The sequence below is a fragment of the Polyodon spathula genome, chromosome 31 (assembly GCF_017654505.1).
Source record: "Polyodon spathula isolate WHYD16114869_AA chromosome 31, ASM1765450v1, whole genome shotgun sequence".
In the NCBI taxonomy this organism is placed as follows: Eukaryota; Metazoa; Chordata; class Actinopteri; order Acipenseriformes; family Polyodontidae; genus Polyodon; species Polyodon spathula.
In genome coordinates, this window is record NC_054564.1 from 6,479,221 (window position 1) to 6,507,186 (window position 27,966).

Sequence of the window (27,966 nt, forward strand, 5' to 3'; positions counted from 1 at the left end):
AACAGCCTTGTCTGAAATGTCGTTTATATGAACGTGACACTAGAAAAAAAAAAAAAAAAAAGCAAATATATTTAACGTGCGTGTCTTTGAAATAAAAGCAAAATTACAACGCCTGCATTCTAGAATAGTTCAGTGCGTTCATATGTGTTGCTCTTTTTTTTTTTTTAACGCTGTCTTGCATTGCTAATAATACCATATTTATTATTTATAATGCAGGCCATCATACAGACATGGGACCGATGGGCTGGGGGATGATAATAAACGAAAAAAAAAAAAAAAACCCGCCCGACTTCCTGCCTTCTTGTATGTAAAAGGCCTGTAATAATAAATCAGTAATTTGCTTAGTCCCCATCAGCCAGCCCTATGTTCCACCAGCAGTGAAGGGGTTGCCAAGGCAACCGGTGAGTGGATGCCCGTGGAGACAGGCTCCTAATGGAAGTGCAATGCGCGAATATCTGACGAGGCGACGGAACTGCAAGGTAGCTGCATGCTTTCTATAGACAGCAATACGAATGGCATTCGAATAAAAACTCAAAAATAAATGTTTTGCGCAAATCCTGCAACCATTAGGCTCGAGTTTTAAGTTACAGTTGATATTTACCCCGTGGCCGTGCTCGGAGGTGAATTTAATCTAGGTCATTATTTATTTGCGTGGAAATCTTTTTAGGCTTAAATGTTGTATTTCCATAGACCTTTAATTGCAATAGGCTACTTTATTAATGTATACGTTTACAATATATATGTGGTGTACCTGCCTTTGGTGAAGGAGAGCATTGTACTTTTAATTGGTGTCTCTCTAGTTTTAAAGCATGGCATTTGCATATGTATTTACCATCGTTTTTTAATCAGCATCTACATATTCTGGTGAAATAATGTAATATCTGTCTATCTATCTATCTATCTATCTATCTATCTATCTATATATATATATATATATATATATATATATATATATATATATATATATATATATATATCCTTTTCAAGTGTGCAATTGTTAAATGAATGATTAAAAGATATGTCTTATTTTGCATTTAAAGCCTGCCTTGTATGGGTTGTGTAATTCTTAGGCTATGAACTGGGACATAACCTTGTTTCACGCACAGTTAGAATACGCGTTGAATTGTACATCTCTAGCCTATGACAGCAGCAACATATATTGCAATGTCACGTTTTCACAGTACCCCTTGTTTATTGAGAATGGATTGAGCCAGTTGTGAGGGAGGCAACGACAGACAGAAGTGCACTTTGCCGCTATCAAAATAGAGCAGCCCCGATCCTGCTGGTGTAGTCAGCCCTGATAGCTGCCGGGTGAAACACGCATATTGCCCACGTTGTAACGGAATGGAAAGAAGGGTTTGGCGTGCGTGAAAACGCAAAAACAAACGCCGCGCCGTGGGATTTAAAAAGAAAAGGGATTAGCTGTTTTGCTGTTTTTCTTTTTTTAACGAAGAATAGAATTATTGCGTTTTCAGTGGGTTAAAAAGTGCTGAAAGGTAAGATGCAATCATAATAATGTCATAAGACAATAATTCTGAATGGTAATTATGCCTGACATAATAATACGTTTGTAATTATTTATTTTGTTTCAAGGGTAGGATCTGCTTCTGCTTGTATCCCCGTGGTTGTGGGATTTGATACAACGTTTTAAGTGAATGTGCGGGCATGGGAATAACGTGTTTGTTTTGTTGTTGGCAGTGGTCAGTATCGACTTAATTGATTTATTTTTTTATTTTATTTTTTATTTTTATAAATCCATAGTTAATTCGGTTTTATTTTGCTACACCTTAATTGGTGTTTTACATAACAGAAATGTGTTGGTAACGAAACGAGACGCGCCCTCCCTATGCCTTTTTGTGATAGGACAAGTAAACAGGGAATTTGTGATGCACCGTGAGGACAGACTGACAAGGCAGTAGAAATAACTCATTAGCACAAGGCTGTGGGGAATCACGTTCCATAGGTCTTAAACGGCAGGGTTTTCCACGGTTAAAAGCTAGATTTTTATTGTTAGATTCTAAATAACTCACTTGACTTTTTTCTGGCTGTTTGAAGTTTGTTAGAACCCTAGTTGGATTTTATAAACAGGGGTCGTTTTATTTTTTTTTTACAGTGAAAGTTAAACGATGCACATAACACACTGTTGATATTGCCACACCTTTGTCCAGTTTCCCATTTTTGGACAACTTCCATTAACTGGAGACCTATTAAGATCAGTTCATATCACAACTCTTACTCATTTAAAGAATGCATATATACACACACACACACACACACACACACACACACACCAACTTATCCCTTAAAACAGACTTTTAAACCCCCCCCCCCCCAAAGTCTTTAAATACCTTCGGCTCTGTGTTTCCTATATATCCTTCCCTCTCCCAATGATGTCTAGCCTTAAGCAGTAACCCCTGGAAGCCCAAGGTGTGGCCCCTGCAATATGCAGGCAAACTGAACAGTATTATATTTAGTTTCCAAAGTACGATTCCCAAAACACCTATAATATACTATAGTGTCATGTAGATCCCACAGTTACTTTTGTAATAGGAAAGTGTGAAAAAAAACAGTGTCAATTTAAATGTTCTGGGGAGCTGATTTTACGACAAGCTTGCTATCCCCAGCAATGTTGTAGTTGCAGATGTTATAATTGTATTCTATCTGCTTTTTGCACATATTGTATGCAATTGAAAAATCTTTTTGGATATAATTCGACTGTTAGAGTCCAGGTGCATTCTCAAATGTCATCAGTTTTTACCTTGTAAGCCCATGCAAAATGTTATTCACATGCATGAAAAAAAACACTCTTTTGGGGTGCTTCCCTGAGTTGCAGGTTACATGTATAACCTCCTGCTGCTGCAGGTAGCCGACAGCAAGCCTATTGAGTTCACAGGTGAAGAGAAAGCAGGTAGTGTGGCAGCTGGTGAGCCTGCAGATGAAACAAGAGCATTTAAACAAACTGGAAATCCAACAAGGCTTGCTTTCTGATGATGGTGTGTACAGAAAGGTTAACTAGGGAAGAATGTAGCGCGGGGATCCTGAAGTCAAACTGCAGCTTTAAAAAAGTAGACTACTGAAAAGAAGATCGATACTAGATCTTCTTTATGTTGTATTTAAAGGCTAACATGATTATAAACTTTCCATGCGCATATTAAAACTGAACTGGTAGGTTTTGGAGCAGTGTGAGTAACTCATCCTTGTACTTACATAGCTAGTTAGCATCAGGAAGAGGCCCTCAGTATTGCTGAGTGTTCCTCAGCTTCCACCTACACTAATCACACAGTTTATCAGCAAGCCCTCGCTTCCCTGAAAAGTGGAACATTTGTGGGATTGAATGCATTAGCTTTTGACCTTTATGTTAGATCATCAAAATGCATTAAACTGTACTTGGTTTCTATATAATGCACACGTCACTGTGTGCTTGTAGACTTTATTTATGTACAGTATAAGAAGCTTTTTCTTGGGGATCCACAAGCGGCTCACCTATAGTGGCACAACTGTATGGTGTCTAGAGTCACACAGTTAGAGGAGCGCAGGTTTGAGTCCTGGTGTTGTGCCGGTCCCCGTTAGGGATTCCACAGGGAGTGCAGAATTGGCTCTGCCGCTCCTGTGCCTACTGGTCAAACACCCAGCGAGCTCACCAGAGGACTGGCCTTTGTCCTCCAGGGGCTGGTAGCTTGCCCACATCATCTGTGATGCTTCTGGGTCAGTCTTCAGTTCTTCTGAGCTGTGAGGTAAAGCCTTTCAGTAAAAGGTGTGGTGTAGTTCCATGGAAGCAGCCACTGTGATTGCAGTAAAAGTTTTTTTTTTTTTTTTTTTTTTTTAAATGCTAATGCAGTTCTGCCAAAGCAAAGAGATTCTCTCAGTCTAGAGCTTTTAAAATGAGTCTCTGGCACTGAGGATCATCACAGTTTCACTTATTCCAGTTCAGCGGTTTAAGTAGACTTGTGGATGATGTGGGGGAAAGAAATCTCACATAAATGGACAGATTTGTGAACTGGCCTTTTATTAAATAACTATAAATGCAAAAAACAAGATAAAATTGGCGAGGTAAAAATAATTTTTGAAGAGCTGTCTTTAATTTTTTTAGTGTGCATGAAATTATAAAATAGCGTGGAGATGTTACACTTCATACAAGAGAGACTTTTTCAAGTTATGACGCATCGCTCAGCAGGAAAACAATTCTCGGAATTTGGCTGTTTAATTTTACTTTCTTTCGCCTACATTGCGCTTGTTATATAAGCAGAATATTCCATGACAATTCATGGAGTTCTGTGGTTATTCCACTCCTTGGGATTGCTGTAAACATCCATTCTCATACATGGAATAACATTACTGCTCCAAGATATGGTCTATTTTCAGTGTATGCTGTGCAAAAAGTCTCAGACTAATTTAATTAAGTGCTGCCTCGTTGCAAAAACTTTCTTTCTTTCTTTCTTTCTTTCTTTCTTTCTTTCTTTCTTTCTTTCTTTCTTTCTTTCTTTCTTTCTTTCTTTCTTTCTCTTATCAGGCATGTCTTAGTTCATAGTAACACCTGGCTTTGGTTAATAGTCCTCTTTTGATTACAGGCTACTTTGTAATTTTGTGGAGCCTTTTTAACTGGAGTCTACTTGCTATTGAAATCTTCTCTTTAACTAGATTGTTACAATAACTTACTCTAATTTTGTCAAAATGCAATGTATGAAATTACATAAATGCAGCTTGTGTTTTCAATGAAAAATGTATTTGGTACTGAATGGGTTAAACTTCTATTCAAACTGACTTCAGTCCTTGTTTTAGTTCTACAATAATGAACAGGCCCAACTTTGAAGACTGCATTAAATACTTTCACTGTGTAGTTTGTGTAAATAGGACCCATGCAGGGACTGTAGGTAGTTAAATAAAGAACAAGATTTCAACAAATCACGTCATCACTACAACTAGGCATCAGAGTAACTCGCAAAGTAAGTCTTCTTTCCAGTTACTTGCTTGTCTGGAAGATTACTGGTCGATTTTAAGGACCATTTTAATTAAAAGTACACGCATGTTATGCAGCAGAGTAGGTGATGTGATAAAGAATGTGGGTTTTAGGTAAAGGACATGCATCTTGGTTTACAGCGTTATAATATATGAAAACAAAGTATAAATAATGTTTATATTAACCATGTGATTATTTAACTATAGGGCTATTAAACTATATGAGCATAATTTAGATATTTTATGTAACGTCATGTAATGAAAAAAACTACAAAATGATATCGCAAAAGTCTACCGGAAGCCATAATAGTAGTACAGTATTTCATGTTAGATTTTGAAATGTCATCTTTTTCAATTTGTCTGGTTTTATGGAAAACTACAACGTGGTATGTAATTCAATATGCATCATTATTGAGCAGGTTTCATTGAACTTTATGATAGCCATAGATGGAATTACCATTTTTATAAAGGGGACTGTTTTTAGCCACCAATTGTACTTTGGGATGTTTAAACGTAATTCCTCTATGGCTATTGCATAGTTATAAACCATCTATACTGCTTTATTAATATTATATAACATAGTTATTAAGCATATCTTATATATTTATACCATTTATAAAACATTAATAAGCAGCACCATAATATAAAGTGTTACCATTAATTCTACATGATGATGCAAAACGTTTGGCTATAGCTGTATATTCAATGTGGGTCTAATAAGCTTCTTCTTGAATATCTGAAAAGAGCAAACTGTTCTTGCTTCCGTGTCACTTCAGTTTGTGCTACAGGTTGTGACAAGCTAGAGGTCAGGTCAGGTCAGATGCTGCAGGAAGAGCAACACAGATTCTGCCCTCTGACCTCTGCAATACCTCACTTCCAGTGTGGTCACCTATTCATAGTGCTTTACCATTTAAAGACTAGCCAGCATTCCTGCAATAGGGCGGGGCATGTATTCAAACCATTTACCCCAGCCTTTAATTAACACCTATAAAACTAGACCATTGGATTTAACTACAACACATAAATACGCAGCATAATCTAGGGCGTTGTGTTTAAAATATCCTTACATTCAAGTATAAAATACTTAGAAAGAAGCTACATATCTCCAACACATAGAAAGGGTCATGGGTTATGTTGCATGTGCCAATGTGAGAGTGTTTTTCGAGACCTCGTGCTTTAAATGCCTTTTTAAGATTCAGTAAAGTCTCAAATGGGAAGAACTAATGTGCATGCTTTTTTTTTTTTTTAAGATTTTTTAAGCCCAGTATAATGGAATAATGTTGTCTCCAATGTGCCTGTGATCATTGTGACAACAGTGGCTTGTGTGACAGTGCTGTAGGGAAGGAGATTTTTTTTAGTCTGGTTTTTTTTAGACAGAAGAATATTGCAGAGTTATAAACATATTCTCGAAATTATTTGTTACCTTTGTCACTATTTGCAGTAGTATTGAGTCTGAAAAGATTCCCAAAGGGAGATTGTAAAACTGGCAAGAAACCCATACTGTATTGATTTAGCACGTACAGTACAGTACATGGTTTAGCATATTTAAAAACATTGACGTATGAGAAATTAACCAATCACTGTTCTGTCAGGTTTCAGTACATCTTACCCTGTGAAAAGATGTCATTATGTTCTGACAGCAAAATTGCAAAAAATCTAAACAGCATTTCTTGATTAATAGTAAGTTTCTATGCTGGGTGCTCTCATTATAAGAGACATTATTTTATAATAAGTTTTAGTTTGCAGTCCACTCACCCAAGTAGCACAAGATGACATCTCTTACAATAAGAGACGCCCTTAGTTTGATGCCTTAATAAATCTGCAGATATAAACGCTGAAATCTGATTCCATTGCTGTCAAGTCGTAATTATTTATTTCAGCCTGTTAAAATTGATCAGGTTAAAGTTCAGAGTTTATAATGCATAATCCTTTGTAGTGTTTATAGCAGTTGTGTTTGGTGAACATTAGTAACCCTGTCCAGGCACGCTTTCACGCTCTGATTTTAAAGACCTAACTCTAATCAAAAGCCCTGACCCTGGCCTTAACCCTAACCTTACTTACCCGGTAATGCAATCCATTCAACTAACAGTGCACCTGCCTTTTTTGGACCTGAATCTGTAGCGAAACAGAAAAGTGCTCTGTATATAGTGAAAACGTGACATTTCCTCTGTGATTCCACCAGTTGGGGGTGGCGATCGGCAGCAAAGCGTGTTTTCCTGAACGGCTCATAGAGTCATCACTTTTAAGACAGTGCCTCATGCAAGAAATATCAGTGATTTGTGCAGTCTTGGAGAAGGAAGCACCTGCCAACCAAACACCTACACTGAGGTTCACTGATAAAGGCCCAATCCACAACTTTTGTCTACTTGATTTTTAAGGGCAGTCACTTCCAGGACATTAAGCCCAATGTTTGTCATGCAAACCTGGTTACACAAATCTCAGCTCCTGTAAGTCATTTGACCTTATCTTGTTACTGGCTGAAATCACGCCAGTAGGAAGCAGCTGGACAGTTAATGACGGGAAGGAAGGCGTTGAGAGGGTGGCGGCAATTTCACTCTCCTGGCGAAATGATCAAGGATGTGCAACACTACCCTAAAGCATGCCTTGCAAACAGAGATTTCTTTAACCTAGTGTAGTACCAGATATCAGGTCTCAAAATGGTAACAAATATGTTTCTTTTAAATGCACTTGGAACCTGCTCCGAGAATGACAGTTCATGACAGGGGAGGAATTTGGAATTATTTTGCTAGTTACAAGCACTTTAAGAAAAGGTGACAGCCATGAGACTCGAAACTGCAAGATGCTTTTCATGCACGCTGCAGCTGATCATTGAAACAGTGTGTGTTCTCGGTACATATCTTGATTACTCAGAGATCCTGCCGCGAATAACAGTGAACAACAGGGTTATTGACAACGGGCAGTGCTTGTCCTTATCTGAAAGTGCAGCCTTCCTACATGGCTCTCTGCTTCTGAGCTCCATGGGGAGAAGAGAGCCTGCCAAGGTGATGTATTTGCAAAAGGAAGCAGGGGACCAATGAGACAAGCGTTGCTATGGCGAAGGCAGCTGCTGGCTGTGGGCGTTGGCCTGCCTTGTTTTCCTCAGATAAGGCTTTTCTGTTAGGGTGGGGGACTGAGCGAGGCTGACTGTTCAAATGTATGATTTTGTCTTAATTTGAAAAGGTCGGCTCCATGGAAACCAATGTGTATTGTACAATAAACCTCACATTTTCCACTAGCTAATTCCATTTGTCATTTTTTTATTTATTTATTTTTTTTTTTACTGGATTAAGAAGTGGTTGTTACGCTCTGATGCAGGCACACTGACAAAAATGTTATCTCGTTAGTCTGGCTGGCAACAATGCTGAAGCTTTCGTTTTTGGTTTGTGAATTTTTGAAAGGGTTTCAGCTGACTTCAGCCTGGCAGAGTGCAGGACAGGTTCAAATAAACACCTCGGCCCTGAGCCCCACCTCTCCCCTGGTAATCAGATCCGAGACTCTTGAACAAAAAAGACCGAACTCAGCTAACGCACAACAGGGCAGGAACTTTAAATGTACTCCTTAAGCCCTCTAAGAACTAAGTGTGACACTCCCAATATTTTATATTTACTTTGGGCTAAGACACATCTCAGGATTCCAAGCGCAACATCTGGGTCTGTGAATAATCAGGTGGGACTGATTTAAAGGAGTAATTCCAATCCATTTCTCTTACCTCTTGACAGCAGCAACATGACTGTAGCTACACTGTACTAACCGTTATTTGATGCACATTTGCAACAAAATGTAATTATCAGCTAAAAACTGTTAATAAAAAAGTATGGGGTTCCATCTCCATAATCACAGAGTTATATGCTGTGTATATCCACTAAATATTAGAAAATATTAACAAGTGCATTTTGAAGTGTATGGGTTATGCTATTTATTTAGCAGGCGCCTTTGTCATTTTTAATTAGGGATAAACGCTATATAACATGATAGATTTTAAATATCTTACATCTGCTTTAAACCCCCTGTCCAGATATATGTCACTTTAACGAACAGCATTGTCTGTATTTCTAGAGGCAAATAGTGGGCATATCATGTGAGGCAATAGCACTGTGCCAATGGATAACATGGGAGGCATGTATATTTGCAGAGAGATGATCATTTTGCTGATTATAATCTGGGATTGGGCTGCCTTATTAAATGTAGGGCATGCCAGCTGTAATTCACAAGAGGGTTAATATTGTGCGTTGGTGTAGGTGGTAATAAATTATCAGCTTCTTGGACATAAGCTCAGAAACTGTCTCTCTGAGCCTAAATTGCATCTCGTTTTCACTTGACTTGGGGTAAAGTCTGTCTGCTTATTTGAAAGAGAAGTCAGCAAAACACTGACAACTGACGTGGAGAAGCATCGGGCACAAAAAAAAAAAACCTCCCACTGTCAATTAATCTTTGTTATTTGCAGCTACGGGAAAAACACAAAAGCCAGCTTAACACAGGCGCAGATAAATCCTGCCTGGTTGTTTGGAAGCGGTTTTAAAAAGACAGCGGGCTCGGAGAGCATTCACGAGGCACAGAGTGCCTCCGCAGGCATGGTGGTCTGTGATTTATCTCAAAGAGAAATAACATTGCACAAAAGCAGGTCCTTTGCTTGGAGGGATTGTGTTTTTAAATCACCCCCTGTTTCAAGTTGTTGTTCGCAATCTGCAAATACAACAACATTTTTATACCTCGGCTGAACATGTGTAGAAGGCAATTGGAGTGAAAACTCCACACTGAACGGATGAAGGTCTTGTGGTCTTGACAAGCTAGCGTGTTTTATAGACTTACTCAACTCATCCTATTAAAATGTATGCTTTATCTATTAAAAGTATTCTTTTGTCTCCTAGATAGACCTGCATGGCTTTTGAAATCTGGGAATGAAAAGTACAGCCACATCACCCCCTCCCCTCCACTAAAACTAACTACATTCTTTGTAACTGTAACTAGTTAATTAACTTGTTTTTCTAAGTAATAAGTAACTTGCTACAATTTTCTTAATGCCACTTAAATAACGTAATGGATTACTTTTTAAACAACCTTTCCCAAGTGTAGTTTTAGCTGGAGGGACTTTGAACCCTGATTGGCCTCTATCAATCAATCAGTCAATCTTTATTTTATATAGTGCCTTTCATAGTGGACCACCATCACAAAGCGCTTTACAAGATGCAGTAAATACAAGAAAATCCATAATACTTTAAATACAGAGAAATGCATAATACATGATATACAATAAAAAACAATGCATAATACATTAGATGCAGTGGAAAGTGCAGAATACATGATAGCAGCATAATACATGAAATAGTACATTAAATACAGTGGAAAGTGCAGAATACATGATAGCAGCATAATACATGAAATAGTACATTAAATACAGTGGAAAGTGCAGAATACATGATAGCAGCATAATACATGAAATAGTGCATTAAATACAGTGGAAAGAGCATAATACATGATAGCAGCATAATGCATGAAATAGTAGCAGCAGCTGATAGCAGCTATCGGGCTTAAGGAGCATGGAAAGCAAGAGAGAACATGTAGGTCTTAATGACAACTGGTAACGACTGTTAACTGGCAGGAATAAGAGAAGTTAACATTTTGCCTGCCTACACAGTTACCACTCGGGATAGCAAAGTTGTCAACATGTCATTTTTGTGTTACAGCCTTTATCAAATACACTAAAACCTCAGTAAAAAAGGCTTTTTTAAAAAAAAAAAAAAAAAAAAGTCAGCAATTTAAAGGCACCCTCACCCCTTTATTCAGTATTAAAGCCACCATCTGTTGCCCCAAACTTATCAAGCCTTTTAAATTCCCTTTCTAATATGTTTTAAACTACTAACCCTTTTTGTGTTCAAACCTCTAGGATACAGCATGATGTAACTCCTTTGCCCATATGAATGAGAGGTTTTTTTTTTTTTTTTTTTTTTAAAGGAGCCATTCTACAGAGGATCTGCTAACCGTAGCTGTGTAATTAATCTCAGCAATGAAACAATGTTCAAAACACAAAACGGATATCTGAGCAATTCAACAAACGTGTCCGTGTGTGCAAGCTTGGGTTGGATTTCGAGCCAGCTGTCACAATCTGTCAGCATTTGGATAAATAACAGGCAGGAGAAATTCCAAGAGATGACATCTTCCCTGGCTTTGTGTCTCCGGTAATAGACTGAGGGAAAATGTTTGACAATAGTACTGATAAGACAGGGCTCTGTATTCGCAATCTATATTGGCTGGTATTTGCATAGCCCTCTGTTTGAATGTGGGGGCTCGGGAGCTGAATTCTTTAAAGCTAATACAAATGCAGTAGCCCTTGACTTCCTTCGTCTTGAGAACTATACAATACCACAGTACTGGAGCTGTTTGAAATCCTGTACAGCATTTATAGGGTTCTTACTGTTCTTCTGTTCCAATGGAAAATAGACTTATATGGCCCCTATAAGTCTAAAGTTATTTAAAGAATGTTTCGATTAAATACAGTTTTTCAGGTCTTGAAGAGTAAGTAGCAGGGTTCCGAAAAATATAGCATTATACGTCCCCACGCGTTGCTACAACTGTTTAAATAACGTGCCTGTAATTATTTATTTTTTTAATTGTTAACATCCTGACAAATTTTGACACTTATAAATTTAAAGTCTGTTTCAAAGCTCTTTTCAAAATGGCAGCTGTAGTACACTGGGGTTCGAGATCTGTCCTCTAAATCACTGCAGGAAGAGCGATTAAAACAAAACATAACAACTAGTGCTTGGGCTTTTCTGTTCCGTACCACAGCGTCGATCGTTATTGCTGTGTTACCTGTTTGACAGTGTGGGCAATAATCCTGACACTATCAGTGCACTAGAGCGGACATTTTGAAAAGAGCTTTGAAAAGGACTTTAAAGTTATAAGTGTAAAAAGTTGTCAGGATGTTAACAACTAAAAGAAAAATGACAGGTGCGTTATTTGAACAGTTGTAGCAAAACGTGGGGACGCGTAACCCTATATTTTTCGGAAACCCCACTACTTACTCTCTTACATGTGTATCAGGAAATTCTAGCTATAATCTTATCCACTTTCTTTGCTTACATTCGCTCCAGTGATAAAATACTCTTCAAAACAAAGTCTCTTTTGCCTCATTCAAAGGCCAGGCGATAGCTCCCCAGCCAAGGGCTACTTGGTACTGTTCTGAAATTCGAAGTTCTCTTAACTCGGGTCGCCCGAGTCGCATGCAGATGATGCAGGATTAAGAGGTGCTGTGTTTGAATAGAGAGTGACGGATCACAGGTTATGGCACTGAAGCGACACAATGATGAAAATCATTTACCACCGTCCCTAGCCCTGCTCAGGGAAGCGGTTATATGGGTTGTGAGGTTTCACGGTTTGGTTCTCGCTTGGCTGGACAAATAGCCAGAGAAAACGCTCCCGTACCTGTGAGGGTCTGGGACCCACGCGGCTCGGGTGTGCCAGTGGAAAAGGTGTATTAGTACAGTAACCATTAACAAGTCACCTTGCAACGCTGCCCCCAGTAGATGTAAGAAACAGCACATTTGTTTTAAATGGTGTTTCCTACATTTGTAAGGATAACATTGATATTTCGTACCTATGTCATCTTACTGTTTAAGGTCATGCATCATTTGTTCAGTAAATTATTTTCTAATTCAAAAACCTTTTGTAAAAGTTTACTAACATAATTGCAAATTGTTGTAAATCAAAGCATGACAGCGCAGAGAGAACTAGGGTAAAGCACAGTCGAGTAAGACTAAAGCACAGTACACTACTCAAACACGTTAAATCTTTACACTGGAAAGGTGTGGAGGGGGATCACAAATTCTGAATCCAATGAGGGGGAATGAAAGCCTGCAGGTAAGTACAGCTGTTACGAGGTAGATCTGTGCTTGTTAACCCAAAGCAGTGTTTGTTTGTGTGGTTGCTTCGTGCTCCCTGCGGAACACAGTCAAACCCACTGAGCCAGCCCTTGAATTGAGACGCACACGAAGGCAGAACAGACACTGGCAGGAGATCTGAATGTTCCGCCTCATTATTTACACACTCCAGCCACCAGGCGACAAATCACACTGGGAAATCTCAATCCCACAGTGACTGGCTGATGTTTGATCTTCTGCAGGGCCTCAGACCAGCTTTTTTCTTGGGACCCAAGGCCAGTAATCCAATTGTTGCCACTATGAGCCAGTTGGTTGCTACATCTCTGTCTGTCCCTTAGAAAACTTCACCATAGTAAAAGCAATAAAGCATGGTAAAGCATACTGTAGGTAAGCATTGTAAAGACCAGCGAGGTAGAGTACAACATATCAATTAATATGGCAAACAAGGGTAAACTATAGTAAATGCATAGTATAACCATGGGAAAAACATGGGAAAACTACAAAGTACTGTGGTGAACCTTTATAAAGGGTACCTATCTAGAAATAGGCTTCATCTGGTACAGTGCGATTTATTTATTTATTTATTTTGGTATCATCTGCTTTATGATTTGAGGTCTAACTAATGCTTCACAATCCATGATACAGCATTAGCCTTTTTAAAATTATTTACTGCTCCCCCTGTTCACCATTAATACAGGATTGCAAATATTGCAACTCCATGCTGTGGACAAACAGATGCATCCTGGTACATTTGCAGTAAGGTCATATGATCTGGTTACCACTAGACTATTGGAGCGAGTTTCAACCACAGCACATAAAGTAATTAGGTAGCATGTTTCTATCTATAAAAGGCAGGTGAGATCAAGCACAGGTGAGATCAAGTAGCTTGTTAACATTTGATCTTCAGAAAATGCATGTTCTGCAACGATGGAGTACATCTTCACAGAAACAGAAAGTGCACCAGAGATTAATCTTCAAACAAATGTGGAGTGACAAAGAAAGAAAAATCCAGCGTCATTCTACAGTACGCAGTTCCTGAATTCTGTGATTTGTCTGAAGCCTTTTGTGTGTGTGGGTTTTTTTTTTTTTTTAAATTCAGTTTTAATAAAGGATAACATTTATTTGCACAGACGTCACTGCGGATTTCACTGTTCAAGCAGGAGAGATGCTAAACCATTGTCACTTTCTACTTTGTAGTCAGATACATAGATGATGTAAATGTTGACAGAAGAAAAATGATCTGTTGCTGCAGTACTTCGGTTTCTCACTTGAGAAGAGTAAGCTGAAACTCATTGCAGTGCTTTTTTTCTGCACATTGATTATAGCTTGGGTATAAATAGAGTGTTTCTCAAGGACGTATGTTATACAATACTACCTTCATGTCGTGTGTTGAATTCAGGCATGCTTCATGATGGATAACGCCTGCACAACACAGATTGTCTTCTCTTTCTGAAAGTGACGCTGCGTTACCGGCTATATATCAGTATTTGTATGAGATAAAGTGTCAGACACAAGGATTGCAATGTAATTATGGCGGGATTGATCATTATAGACACAAAGGCATTATTATTATTATTATTATTATTATTATTATTATTATTATTATTATTATTATTATTATTATTATTATTATTATATTATTGTATTTATTTATTTGTTTATTTATTTATTAAATAAAAACCACAATAAGAAAATATTATCCAAGGGTAGATGCTTAACAGACTGGCTAATCCAAACTCTGATAATGTGAATTGATCTATAACCTGAACCATGCAATCACAACAGGCTGGTAGCAGCCATCTCCCAAAGGATTTATATTAGTATTCTATTACAGCGGGTCTGGAGGAACACGTGGATTAAAATGGAGCGCCCTATCCCTGTCAATCTGCCTGCAGGGTCGGATGCTTCAAATTGGTCAGTGAGTTGTGACTGGGCTTAACGTGTAAATCTACTGATAGTACCCCGAGGAGATTAGCAACACTGTGGGCAATGTGATTTGCAATCCAAACTGCCCGTGTATTCCAGAAATGAAAACCTCGAGGGATCACTGGTTGTCATGGCAACGGCAGTAACGCAGGACGCAGACAATTGCCATCAGATGCATTGGGATGAGAGCAGTCTGTCGTCACAAATTCTGATTGCATTTCATTGTTCTAATGGGAGGCTGTGTTTGCTAACCTCGCAACAGCTGCATGGTGTATTTCGTAATGCATGTTAAAACATACAAACACTTGCCTAACCTGGTTTACAGCACTGTTATCAGTTTGACTGACAGCTTAATACAATATATGGCCTTTGTCAGTCAAAACAACCTGGACATAATATTGGAAACACCTGCCATTTGTAATTGAGGCATACTTATCCGTTTCTGTAAACAGGCAATTGGTTGAATACAAATGGCATCCCTGATGGAATATATAACAGCTGCATCTCCCTGTTGCAAATTAGTTTTTATTGCAATAGCATGACTAGATTTGTTTGACTTTCATTAAAGGCACTGCGGTGATTCCTAAAATGACTTGTTTGAAAGACAGTAGATTGATTATTATTTTTTTATTTATCATAATTTAATTACTGTAGAACAGTTACGTGTGTTGAAGTTAAAGGAATGGTTTGTACCCTCTGAATTTGTAACTGTGTATCCCATGTTATGTGCTGTTTATCAGCGTTTATCACTGCAATCATTGGTAATTGGCTGGTTTAATAAAGTCGCCAGCATATTTGATCTTTGGGACTGTATCATAAACACCAATTTCATCTTGAATGACTTAACCCAAGTGAATTTGACTCTGTTTAGAAAATACTAAATAAATCGTTACCTCTTTTATTCTGCAAGTTAAACACAGCAGCCCTGTTTCCCAGTTTCACTTATTTATTTAATTTTTATTTGATGTTTTAATACATGACATGAAAAATGAGCCAAGGGGTATGGAAGTGCATTGAGGCATACCATACAGTGAGGCATTGAAAAATCAATTTCTCGAAACCATCCAGCTTCAATAAAATAAATCAACACACACACTGATGAGATGGAGTCATGCACATTATACACCCTGTGTTCCCTGTAATGGAACATTACATTTACTTAGACAAGGACCAACCCCCCACCCTCGCTTGGATTCTCCTTGTTTAATTCATGATCTAAGCAGCTCTTATAAATAAGGGAGTGGCTGTTTTTAAACCATGTATATGCTGTCAGGCAAAAAGATAATGCAAAGGTATAACCTAGCTATTTAAAAGGGTTAGTGTCCCAAAAAACCTTCTTGTCTATTTTGTGGGATCGTGGTTTTCAAAATGTTGTGGCTGGGTAGTTAGTTAGTTTAAAGGATTTGGAAATGTTTTTATTTTATTTTTCCTTTTAAAAAAAGTAAATTACTAAGCAGTTGCTTTGTGGTTGGAAAAACAAGATAAAATAAGTTCACAGCATTAGTGATTAACAAGCTAATGTTGTTTTGAGTCGATACATTCTGTTTCTGAATCAGAAGGGTTTCTATACCGCTTGCTGGCTTGGCAGCGCCTGACTAAACTCGGTCCTGTTTAATTCAGTCCTGCTGTTCTGTCTTTGTAACTCGCACAGTGCTGTGCATGTTGAGGCCCATCGTTTCACAATACTACGTCACACTGTATAAGTTACGAACCGTCAACAACTGCTTTACTGACGTGTTAACTGTGTGTTTTTTGTTAATGGTCAGAATGGTTAGTTAAAGATTATGTAGCTTCAGGTTTCAATATCTTTTGTCTTTTGTGATTCTTGTAATCATTCTAATTGCAAGTACTCAGGTACTAGGTTTTCTGTATGTTCTGATAAAGTGATAAAGTGTTTTCAGCTGTGCTCAGGAGCCACTCTTTTAGTTCTAGTTCTATGCCGTATAAATCTGATTATCCCAAGTATTGTACAGCCTGCAAAATAAAACATATATGTAAGATCACTGCTTGGGTGAAAATTTAAAAAAATAATAATAATTGTCAACATATGCATGTACATTCCATGCATTTCTTAATTCCAGTTGCAAATTATGTCATTTTAAATTAACCAATGCTTCTCTTTTATTGATTCGAAATGTCATTTTAATAATTTAGGTCAGATTAATCGTTGTCCAAAATGTTATCAAGGAAGGGGGGGATACCCCGAACCACCCCCCCTCTCTCCTCAGCCCACACTGCTCACCCGCTGCAGATAGTCTGGACCACCATTCCAGCTGACAAAACTTTGGACCTATAGGAAATATGTCACCTAGGCTAGATTAACCACAATGTATTACCAGCAAAACTAAAAGAAACTTCCCGCAGTCACAGATCACTAGTTATGGCTGGCTCTTAATTCTGTAAGGACACTTTGGCTGATACCTGATGCATAGTTACTGAAGCAGTAAATGCAATGTCTAACTTCAGAGGGGGCTGTTTGGTCCAGTGCTTAAAGAAATGGGCTCCTAACCAGGAGGTCCTTGGTTCAAATCCCAGCTCAGCCACTGACTCATTGTGTGACCTTGAGCAAATCACTTAACCTCCTTGTGCTCCGTCTTTCAGGTGAGAGGTTGTAAGTAACTCTGTAGCTAATGTATAGTTCATACACCCTAGTCTCATATCTTGTAAAGCACTTTGTGATGGTGGTCCACTATGAAAGGTGCTATTTCAAAATAAAGAATATTATTACTGATGACACATGACTTTGAGCCCCTCAGACTCTGTATTATGTGTGTTTAATGGCCTGCGTGGACCCCAGCTCACCCACGTTCTCCACAATGTTACATTTGGCACCTTTATCCATGGCAATTTACAGGTGTTGCAATGCAAGCTTAATATTTAAATACAGTGTTGTTTACAGTAAGTGCAAATAATGCTACTAAAATACAATAGGGACTTGGATGCAACAGGTTAAGAGTACAGCAAGTTATATCTACAATGACATAGTAACACATTAGCTGAGGATCTAGTGATGTGGTGCTCAGGTCAGGCAAGCCCAGTACAGAATAGGAGCAGCAGACCAAGAGATCTGTAAATGCAGTCTAAAAATATCCTCTTCCATTTCAGAATCAAGTCACTTAATTGTCCAAGGAACTGTACATCCAGTGAGGATTCAAGAGACTGAGCTTTACTGAAATGATCTACCTTGCACTACCAGGTGTGTACAACGTGGAATCCATTATCCAGCCATCTGCAGTAGCAGTGCGGTACTCTGTTGCACACCAGTTTGAGCCCGTCCAGATTGGACAGTCATTTTAATTAGGTCCAACATATACAGCTATGGCCAAAAGTTATTACCCTATAGAACTAATTTTCCTTCATAAAGCCAAATTAAACCTGCTGGACAATGTTACGTTATCATATTAAAGGACATACCACTTTGTAGTTTTTGAAAACATTTCCAGTTTCGTGTAATGTTTCACAGTGTTTTAAGGGTAAACAAGGAGGAAAACTAGGTTCGTTTGAAGCAGCTGTTAAATATGACCCATTCTCTTTTTTACTTGTCTTATAGAATAACTGGTGCGAGGCATTAAGCGTACAGAAAATTGCTAGAACTGAAGTCATGCAAAAGGTAAGCTAACACAGAGCGATGTTACAGCAGTTACCCACATTCGTCGGCTGTATGTAAAAGTTCACAGTGTTTGTTTTCCCGTGCAGCAGCAGCAGCAGCAGCGCCACACCTCCCCAGGGAGTGTGTGCTCCTCCCGGGGGCCCAGTGTGCCGGGCTCCCCCGCAGCAACCATCGTGGTGAGAGCTACCTTCTTCATTCACCCGTCCAGGGAGCTTCGTTTCCATCACACACAGCACCACACACACTGCTTACAGCCACGGGGTGCAGCAGAGTGAGCCATCAGAGTGCTTCACTTCAGTTCGGATTCTCTGGAACACTTTGCGTTTTCAACCGTCCTCATTTCCTTGACATGTAGATAAGATCAGAATGCTAGTTGCAAGAAGATTGAGTGAAATAATCCTACAGGGGAAAGATTTTGCAGGACATACATAATATCTGTTCATCATGTTGTCATTTTCCATCTTTACATGGCAAGTTTACACAATTAAAATCAACAATTGGCTGGTTTGACTTGTGGGTTCACTTTATCAACCTACAGCTACATTCAAGTCTGCATTTCAATTGGAATCATCTATATTGTGTATTCGGTATGTATATGCAAAGTAACTGCTCTGTGTTTTATTTTCCAGGCAAGAATGGATAACCAAGTTTTGGGGTACAAGGACTTGGCCGCCATCCCCAAAGACAAAGCGATATTAGACATCGAGCGCCCCGATTTAATGATCTACGAACCTCATTTTAATTACTCAGACCAACCCAGAAGTAGAGAGGTTGGGCTTTTCCCTTAAATTGTATTGTTGCATTGTTTTAATTACCAGCATTTACTTATCTATGATCTGTTATGATGGTGCTGCAATCAATGCCGGGATATTTGGGATATAATGGAAATTACCTTTTTGTTATAAAACTCTCGATGTGTGATATTTGCTTAGCGATCTGGTCTTTGCTACTTTGGAAGCAGCCTTTTGTTCGTGCATAAGCAAAAATGAATACTTCTTCACTTCAACCACAAGTACTGCATAGCACTGTTTGATTGAAAGAGACTGAAAACACAGACCAGGAAAGCTGTCCTTCTTTTTCAAATGTTTGAGCCTTTTCAGATTTTCCTGTAAATCCTTCATCGTAAGTCCCTTTAAAAATAAAATAAATAGGTGTATGGTATATCTCATGAACACATCTAAAAGCTGGAACTGCTCAATCCGCTGTGCAGTAAGAGTTTAAATTACATTCGCAGTATTTGTAAACTGCATGAAGTGTGGCTGAATAACATACCCCAGGTTTGCTGTAGTATTATGCTATTGTAAGTAACTAGGGCTATTATTAGAAACAAAGGCACAGTGTATTCTTTACTTTTAAGGTGTTTTGTTAAGCAGATTAAATGTACAAACTGTTGGCTTTGTCTAGTAATATAAATATGCCCCCTACTGTCAGGTATAGTTCAGGTTAATAATGGCTTGCTGATCGTTCTGCAAACATATTAGGCATGTTTTGAGCAAATGCACTGTGCTGTTTTATTAATAAGTATGAGTCCTTCATCTTTTGTACACAGATTTTGTTTTATAATTAAACACTACTGAAAAAAGGTTGTGTGTAAAAGAATCTTTCTTTCTCTCCTAGCGATCCATGTCTCCACGATCGATATCACCCCCACTTTCCCCAGAGGTAAGAAAAACAAGAGCAGGAGCGGGTGAGACTAATGAAACTTACGAAACAGCTAACATTTCATCAAGCTCCTCTTTCACTAACTTACTAAGCCGTTTAAATCTTTAGAGAACTACAGCAGTCCTTGGATGACAATTGCTGTAGTCCCAGTTCTTTAGTTTATTATATGATCAAGATTCATACAGCCTCATAAATCATCACCATGGTTGATTGTTGCAGAAACTTTGAAGTTTCCCTGCTTTTCCACATGTCCCTTTACTTTGTAATACTTGAACAGACACTTTCTGCCCTTGCTATTGCATACTATAGTAATAGTTAATGTGGTGAATGGCTGTACCTGTATCCTTTTCTACCCCTCATAGCAATTATAAACAAGTAAACGAGAAGATGACCTCTTTCTAGTTTTCAATGCTGATGTTTGCAGTCGTTCTCGGAGTGGTGCGTATTGCTCTCTGCGGATGTTCTTGAATCTATGCTTCCAAATAATCTTTCTCTTCCCAGAATTTCACCTGCAAGGAGCGGGGAGAGTGGGGAGACCAGAGATCTCCAGGAAGCGCCTCCGTGGCTTCTGCAGCTCACAGCCGTCGCAGCTCCAGCGCAGCAGGGATGCAGCACTTTCACAGACCAGGTAGAGCATTCTCAGAGCTACACCCCCCCCCCCCGAAACGAGCCCCACCTGCAGCTGTGTAGCTGTCTGTTGCTTCACTACTGGGTTCTCCCACCTCGCCTGGACCAGGGAGGAATGCACAACCCCTTCTATGACTTGCTTTTGATGGAAAGCACCTGAAATACAATTTGATTCAATTATTCAATATTATTTGTGTCACTTCTTTCGAAATTAGTGCACTTAAACTGGACTGACCCTACTTCCTTTTTTTTTTTCTCAGATAACGGTGCAAATATCTACAAGAAACCCCCGATCTACAAAAAAGGAGGTACAGTGTATTGCAATTAAAACTTGGTACTGGTTTAAAATGTCAGCTATCTTAATGGATGTATTTTTTTTTTGTTGTTTTTGGTTAGATTCAGTTTGTATCAGTCAAGAAATATTACAATCTACATATAACTAAATTATACTTATTTCTCTTGTATACAAACATGTAATGGTTTTGGAAGTAAAAGAAGCACTTGATATATGTTTTTTAATTCACTTACAATTTCTGATTCCTATCAGTACATGTTAAATGTCCTGTCTTAGATGGAAAGTGTGTGTGCATCATTTTAAAATGAATTTGCAAAACAGTATTAAAATCTAGCCATATTTCCATAAATTAGCTGTGAAATAAATCTGCTTTTGTTTGGTTTGTGTGGTTTTTGTGTGGCTGTGCTTTCAGAACCCTCCACGGCAATCCCTCTCAGTAAACACATAGACGATCTCATCATTGAATCATCCAAGTTCCCGGCCGCCCAGCCTCCTGACCCCAACAAGCCTTCCAAGATTGAGACCGACTACTGGCCCTGCCCTCCCTCCCTCGCAGCTGTGGGTAAGAAGAGCTAGATGCAGTCATCTACTCCTTCTGGAAAGGGAATCGATATGAAAAATACAAACGCCTGCATAAAATCTTTACCTAAATGACCTGCTTTAAATGAATAGGAATCCCAGTGCATTTCCAGGGTTTGCTGAGAGATTGATTATCCACTAAGAATGCTGTAGCTCGGGCATGTCTTTTAAGCTGTTAGTAAAATCTGAAGTGGAAGATTCTTAGGGGGTGATATATATGCTGCTGGCATATCTTGTTAACCATCATAATGTGGGTAATGCGCTTCGGAATGAGTCCCTTTCTGTCTGCAGAGACCGAGTGGAGGAAACGGGCGGCTACTAAAAAAACAGGTGAGGAAGAGGAGGAGGAGTATGACGACGGAGATCTGTCAGAGGAAGTGCAGCGACTTCAGAGACAAGAGCTGAACAAGGTACACACAGAGCTGATAGGCAGTGGCCCTGGAAGAGGGCTTATAGTGGGGGTGTGAAAGCCATTGAGCAAAACTGAGACTCTTGGATGGAAGTCATGCATTCAGTTGCTCAGATGTTAAAACATGTTAATACAACGAAGCAGCATCAAAAACTATTTTTCTATTTAAGTAAGACTAGACTTGCTGCAACCACTGGTCTTACTACAAGAGTTACAGCATGCTTACCAGAAAACCCCTAGAGCAAGCAAATCGAAAGCAGAGTAAGCTGTTCTGAGCCACTTCAATTCTGCAATATGGAAATGTTTACTTGTAAAAGCAGGTTGAACAGGAGTATTTTATTTACAGTAGTCGTTGTAGACAAGGACAGTCAGAAGCTCCAAAGGCTGACCTGCGCTCCGGGGTCATGGTGAAAGTGTATTCATGAGGGAACGTGCATCTGGCACGTCCAGAATGTCACTTAGTTCGTGTGCTGGTAGTATTGCTCCACAAAGTGGCACCCCCAGTAATTGCAGCTACTAACCAACTCCGGAGGGATTGAAACTGCGTTTTATAAAATATCCTGCCCCTGTTAGTCTATTGTTGTTTGGGTCCCCAAGGCAATGTAAAAAGGTGCAGTGTGTGCATGCACAGGTCGCATAAGATTCACAAGACTAGCAGGGTTTATCATTACGCCAGCAGGCGCACAGCACCCCCTGTGCTTCCGGCCAGGGGGTGCAGCCGCTCCTCTAGTTCCCACGCCCTGTTGCTAGGACAACCAGCTGGTGCTGAAGCCTGGAGTAATTCAACAGAGTTCCTTTGCTGGTGGCACGTGTAAAAGTTTGACATGGTAGATTTGCATTGTGCAATTAGTTAGTTTCACCCCACTGGCGAGGCACATCCCTGGAGACACATTTAAAAAAAAAAAAAAAACTCTTTCAGATCCAATCCAACCTGGGGAAATTGATCCTGAAGGAAGAAATTGAGAAATCGATACCCATTCGGCGGAAAACTCGCTCCCTGCCCGACAGGACCCAGATGCACAGTGAGTGTTTCATGAAGTTTCTATGGACTCCAGCACAATGTTCTTTTGTCTTTGTGAGTGTGCTGTTTGGGCAGTCATTGGTCTGAAAACTGGAAAACAGATTGGCTACAATAGTCCATAATCTTCTGTACCTTTCCTGAGACAATGTCAACCAGACTCTAAAAGACATAACCTTGTGTTTTTATTAAGTTATGACAAGTTTCTATATATATATATATATATATATATATATATATATATATATATATATATATATATATATATACACACAATTGTTTGCTTAATAAAATTTTTAAATGTCTGTTGTTACATGTTAATAATGGGACCAATTAGTTGTAATTATCAGAGTTTTAATAATTTAGTATGGCAAAAAACGGTTAAACGCTAACGCAAAAATTGCGTAACACATTGTGTGGTAAATCGTGGTGGACGACCTGTAAACATTTGTATGTACTAACCGTTGTGTTTCTTCAACAGAAAGATGTGAATTTTAATAATACAGCAAAAAGTTTAGCATCACCTATAATTTTAGGATTGAGACATAATTTAAAAAAAAAAAAAAAAACTTATATAAACATTATTTAGATCTTTTATTTAACATCATGTAATCAAAGAAACTACATAATGATATTGCAAAAGTCTACCGGAAGCCACAGTAGTAGTACAGTAGTATTTCATGTTAGATTTCAAAATGTCACATTTTTCAGTTTTTGTCAATTCCTGCCTTTTTTACGCAGTTCCCTCTTCAAGCACCTTCAAATCAGCCTCTCTCCCAGTCTGCAGCCGGAACAGCCTCACCAGGGTATGACAGTTAAAGACTTTGACTATTGCATTGCATTATTAACAGGTAGCTAGGGGGTGCACCCAGAGTACTAGAAGAGAACAGGCTTGTGAGTGGGGAAATCCATTAGAGGCGTTAAGTCATGATACCCATGTGTTAAATGCTGCCAATGTTCTATTGTTTGCTGGTGGAGTAGCAAGGAGATTCATATCATGTGTTTCTACAAGTAATACTGACGACAGTGTAAGACATGCACTTACCTCTTGAATGAATTTCATGTTTGAACCAGATGGTTTGCAGTTCGCATCCAGCCCATGTCTTTCCATTTAATTCAATGGGCTGAGATGCCAATTCATTCAATTCCCATGCATTGGAATGCATAGAGTGTCATGTATTGGTCAGTGGTTGATGATCTGTATGTCTGTACCTGTATCTGACATTGTCTGCCACCCCCCACCCCCAGCTCCAGTCTGCAGAGTTTTCATCGCCAGAAAGTAATAACGGGGCACAAGGTATGGTAGCTGTTTGTTGATTCCTTGCTGTGGGTTATTGTCTGTACTGTTGTTTCTCAAGAGACCGTCTTCTCATGAGTAAGGCTGTATTTTTTTTTCACAGCTAGCTTGTGTAATCAGTAGTTCCCTGTGAAAGTTCCCATTTCTGAAAGAATAGTGTAAATATTTGTTTTTAAATAAATACAGCAGACGTTTGCCTTATTGAGGCACTACCTGCTACACTGCATTTAGGAACCTGGCAGCCGGTTTAGTTTGCTTCCGGTAAACGATTGAACACCCTCTTACAGCTGCAACATTTCTTTAAAATGTCTTTGACGAAAAAGACACCAGCTGCATCAAAGATGGGAAATATTTCTGCTAAAGACCGCTCTGTCCAGCAGAAGAAGAGGACATTTCACATGTCTGTTGTTTTTTTTTACATTTGTTTTTATTTTTATTTAGTTAATTCACTGAAGTTGAAAATAGAATAAAAGGTGGACAAGCATTTAAATATTTAGGAACATTTGTTGTATAATAACGCTAGAGAAAATGATCCATTTTGAATGTGAGATCACTATTTTTTCTGCTTAATTGTGAAATATCTTGGAATGCCTATTTTATTTAAAAAAAAAAACATGAAATGCTGTGAATTAAGGCTTTTTTTTTAAAAAAATACAGCCCAAGTTATGAGTTGTTTGCATATCGATCTATAGAAGATGAGATATAGCCATATTTTCAAAGTTCATTTACTCCTCTCTATGATTTAGGAGAAATTTCCACGTTAATGTTATGCACCTTTATAATTAATTTAATTATACAGTTCAATTTTGTAAAATAAACAGGCGACTTTCTTATTTTATAAAACAGAAGATAATTAAACATAATACAGCTATTTATTTTCATATTTACTTTGAGAGTCATCCATTTAAAAATCACAATTTTATACGCCAAAATACGTAAACTATAACTCTTTTATAATCTGTAACATAAAAATTGCTGTCGTTCACAAATTTGGTGGAAAAGGCATAATTATTTTCTTTTTTCTTTTTTTTGCATTTATTTTTACAGGTCTTCAGGTAAGCCTGTCTTTGTTTTATTTATGTATATTTTTAACAACATACTTTTAAATAATGAAGGTAAGAAATTTTCACTCCAAACAGTAATACATTTATACTGTACAAGCCTAACAGTCTGCATGGGCACCTATAGCTGTGGCCAAACGTTTTGCATCACCTAGAATTTTAGGATTGAGACATGATTCAACACACACACACCTATATATATATATATATATATATATATATATATATATATATATATATATTCGATTTCAAAAATGTCACATTTTTCAATTTGTTTTCTTAGTTTTTCATTAAGTATATGGAAAACTACAAAGTGGTGTGTAATTCAATATGTTAACGTAACATTATTCAGCAGGTTTCATTCGACTTTATGAAGCAACATTAGTTAATTATATAGGGGGATGCTAAACTTTTGGCCAGAGCTGTACAACAGAACTGCTGTGCGTTTTCATTTACAATAACCCAATGCATAACCCTGCCTCGTTATTAAAACAGGCCACTGAACATTGTGATTAACACATAAACAAGTTTTCTTAATTACCTGTTCGGCACTGCAATGTGAATCTAGTTGATGTGGCTTTCTGTTTAATGTTGTGTGTCTCTGTAGAATGGTGATGCACAAAGGGGAAGGATGGACAGAGGAAACTCGCTGCCAAGTATGCTTGAACAGAAGGTACTGTCACTAAACCCAGAGCCTGAAATTTATTGACGATGTGAAGAAATTAAGATGGCATTCCAGTTTTGTCAATGCTGTCTTTTGTCAAATTGGCTGTAGCTAATGAAACACTTTCATAAACACGTACCTGTTCTGTGCATTCATGGTCCCCAGTGTGTGGTTTTGAAAAGTGAAATACGTTATAGCAATCCTGGATTTTCAGATGTCAAAAAGCTACTGGCCTCTGAAGGACAAAGACCAGCCCTACGGGTGTCTGCTTTGAGCTCACTGGGCGCCTGGCCAGCAGGGTCTGCTGTAGCGTGATGAGGAGAAACAGTCCCTGCTGGTTTTGCTTACCTAACCCACGGGAGTGCCACAGCCAATGTGACACTCCCTTCGGAGTCCCCAGCAAAGACTGGCGACTCTGCACAGCCAGGACGCGAACCTGCACTGTGTGACTCAACCTGCCCAACTCACCTGTGCTTTTACCAGGTGAGCCACTCAGGGACCCTAAACAAGGATATTTTGACATGCCAGGTAGGATTAATGGAATTATTTCATTAGCTAGAAACACTAAGGTCCCCCAGAGTTTCCTGAGATCGAAGTATCTTGTCCAGAAATCTCCCAGCTTTGCATGGGCATTGTCACTATTCGATGTGTTTCATTTTATTTTCACAAAACCACGATCACACTTGACATACAGCTGACATCATCAGTACATGTTGCCTTAAATCTTTTCAGTAAGTGGACAGTATTAATATGCATACCTGAGCACTCCTTTAAATAAATCACAAACTGTTTCTTTTTAATTAGGACGTATCCAATAATTGCACTGACAGCTTCGGTTATTCTTGATAGAATTCAAATTGGCCTTGTTATCATTAAATCTTGAAGCAATAAAGAAATGTTCTGTAACTTTGCTAGATGTGTAACTGCTTGTTATTTCTGCTCTTTTTCCAGATCTATCCTTATGAAATGTTAATTGTAACCCACAGAGGACGTAGCAAACTCCCCCTGGGAGTCGACAGAACAAGACTCGAGGTAGGAGACCTGGACATGGGGGAGCTCTCACGGAAAACTTTACACTTGATAAATGTTTGAGTGTCTTAGTTGGAGATAAAATCGTCCGAAAGAAATCAGAGCTGACAGATTGGCTCTTGACTAAGCGTTAAGAGCTGTAGTTTGTGTTTTTTATAATAATAATCTTTATATGGCGCCTTTCATAGTGGACCACCATCACAAAGTGCTTTACAAGATACGAGACTAGGGTGTGTGAGCTATGCATCAGCTGCAGAGTCACTCACAACAACGCCTCACCCAAAAGATGGAGCACAAGGAGGGTCAGTGACTTACTCAGGGTCACGCAATGAGTCAGTGGCTGAGCTGGGATTTGAACCTGGGACCTCCTGGTTAGAAGCCATAACTTGACCACATAGCCTCGAAGTCCATTATAAGAGAAAATAATGGACTTGTAGTGCAGAGTTAATAACCTGCATTCTCACACTGCCACTCGGACCTTGAGCGAAATCATTGGATCTTACAGCACCCTGTTGTATATTTTTGATCATTTCTGGGTCTATTATAACATGTGTTGTCGTTTTCGTTTTTTCTTTTATGTAGAGGCATCTGTCACCGGAGGACTTTGAGCACTTGTTTGGAATGGACATCAAAGAGTTTGACAGGCTGTCACTCTGGAAACGGAACGACTTGAAGAAAAAAGTGTCACTCTTTTAATCGAGAAAAAAACAAAACAAAACAATATCTTCACAAAACAAATGTGCAGGACAGGAAATCTTTGGCTGGCCTGTTACTATGCTATACCATATCATGTGATTGAATGAGTCCTGACAATGATATATTTATGTAGAAAAAGGAATGAAAGCACCCATAGACACAGACCTGCCCAGGGTCACAGCCACTCTATATCTTAAATCTCTAACTGCAGCTATGAGTATGAATGTACCAATAAAGGCCGTTTCCTGCTCCTGACAGAG

General features: G+C 38.7%; 1 protein-coding gene across 4 annotated transcripts; it reads left to right on the plus strand.

Annotated features, from left to right (window-relative positions):
• Positions 1-460: 460 nt before the first annotated feature.
• LOC121303194 (dematin-like) lies at positions 461-27,958 on the plus strand. Of its 4 annotated transcripts, none has more exons than XM_041233738.1 (17): positions 461-479; positions 17,865-17,955; positions 18,310-18,369; positions 18,456-18,545; positions 18,999-19,139; positions 19,987-20,031; positions 20,533-20,659; positions 20,919-20,966; positions 21,366-21,515; positions 21,824-21,942; positions 22,861-22,963; positions 23,701-23,765; positions 24,208-24,256; positions 25,304-25,311; positions 25,925-25,990; positions 26,933-27,013; positions 27,593-27,958. In XM_041233738.1, the coding sequence occupies exons 3-17, from the start codon at positions 18,361-18,363 to the stop codon at positions 27,704-27,706; spliced, it is 1,215 nt and encodes a 404-aa protein (XP_041089672.1). In that variant the 5' UTR covers positions 461-479; positions 17,865-17,955; positions 18,310-18,360; the 3' UTR covers positions 27,707-27,958. The 4 variants fall into 4 exon arrangements, with proteins under 4 accessions (XP_041089672.1, XP_041089673.1, XP_041089671.1 ...); XM_041233739.1 differs by lacking the exon at positions 461-479 and adding an exon at positions 1,274-1,496 and having other exon boundaries at positions 18,459-18,545; XM_041233737.1 differs by lacking the exon at positions 461-479 and adding an exon at positions 1,275-1,496.
• Positions 27,959-27,966: the final 8 nt, after the last annotated feature.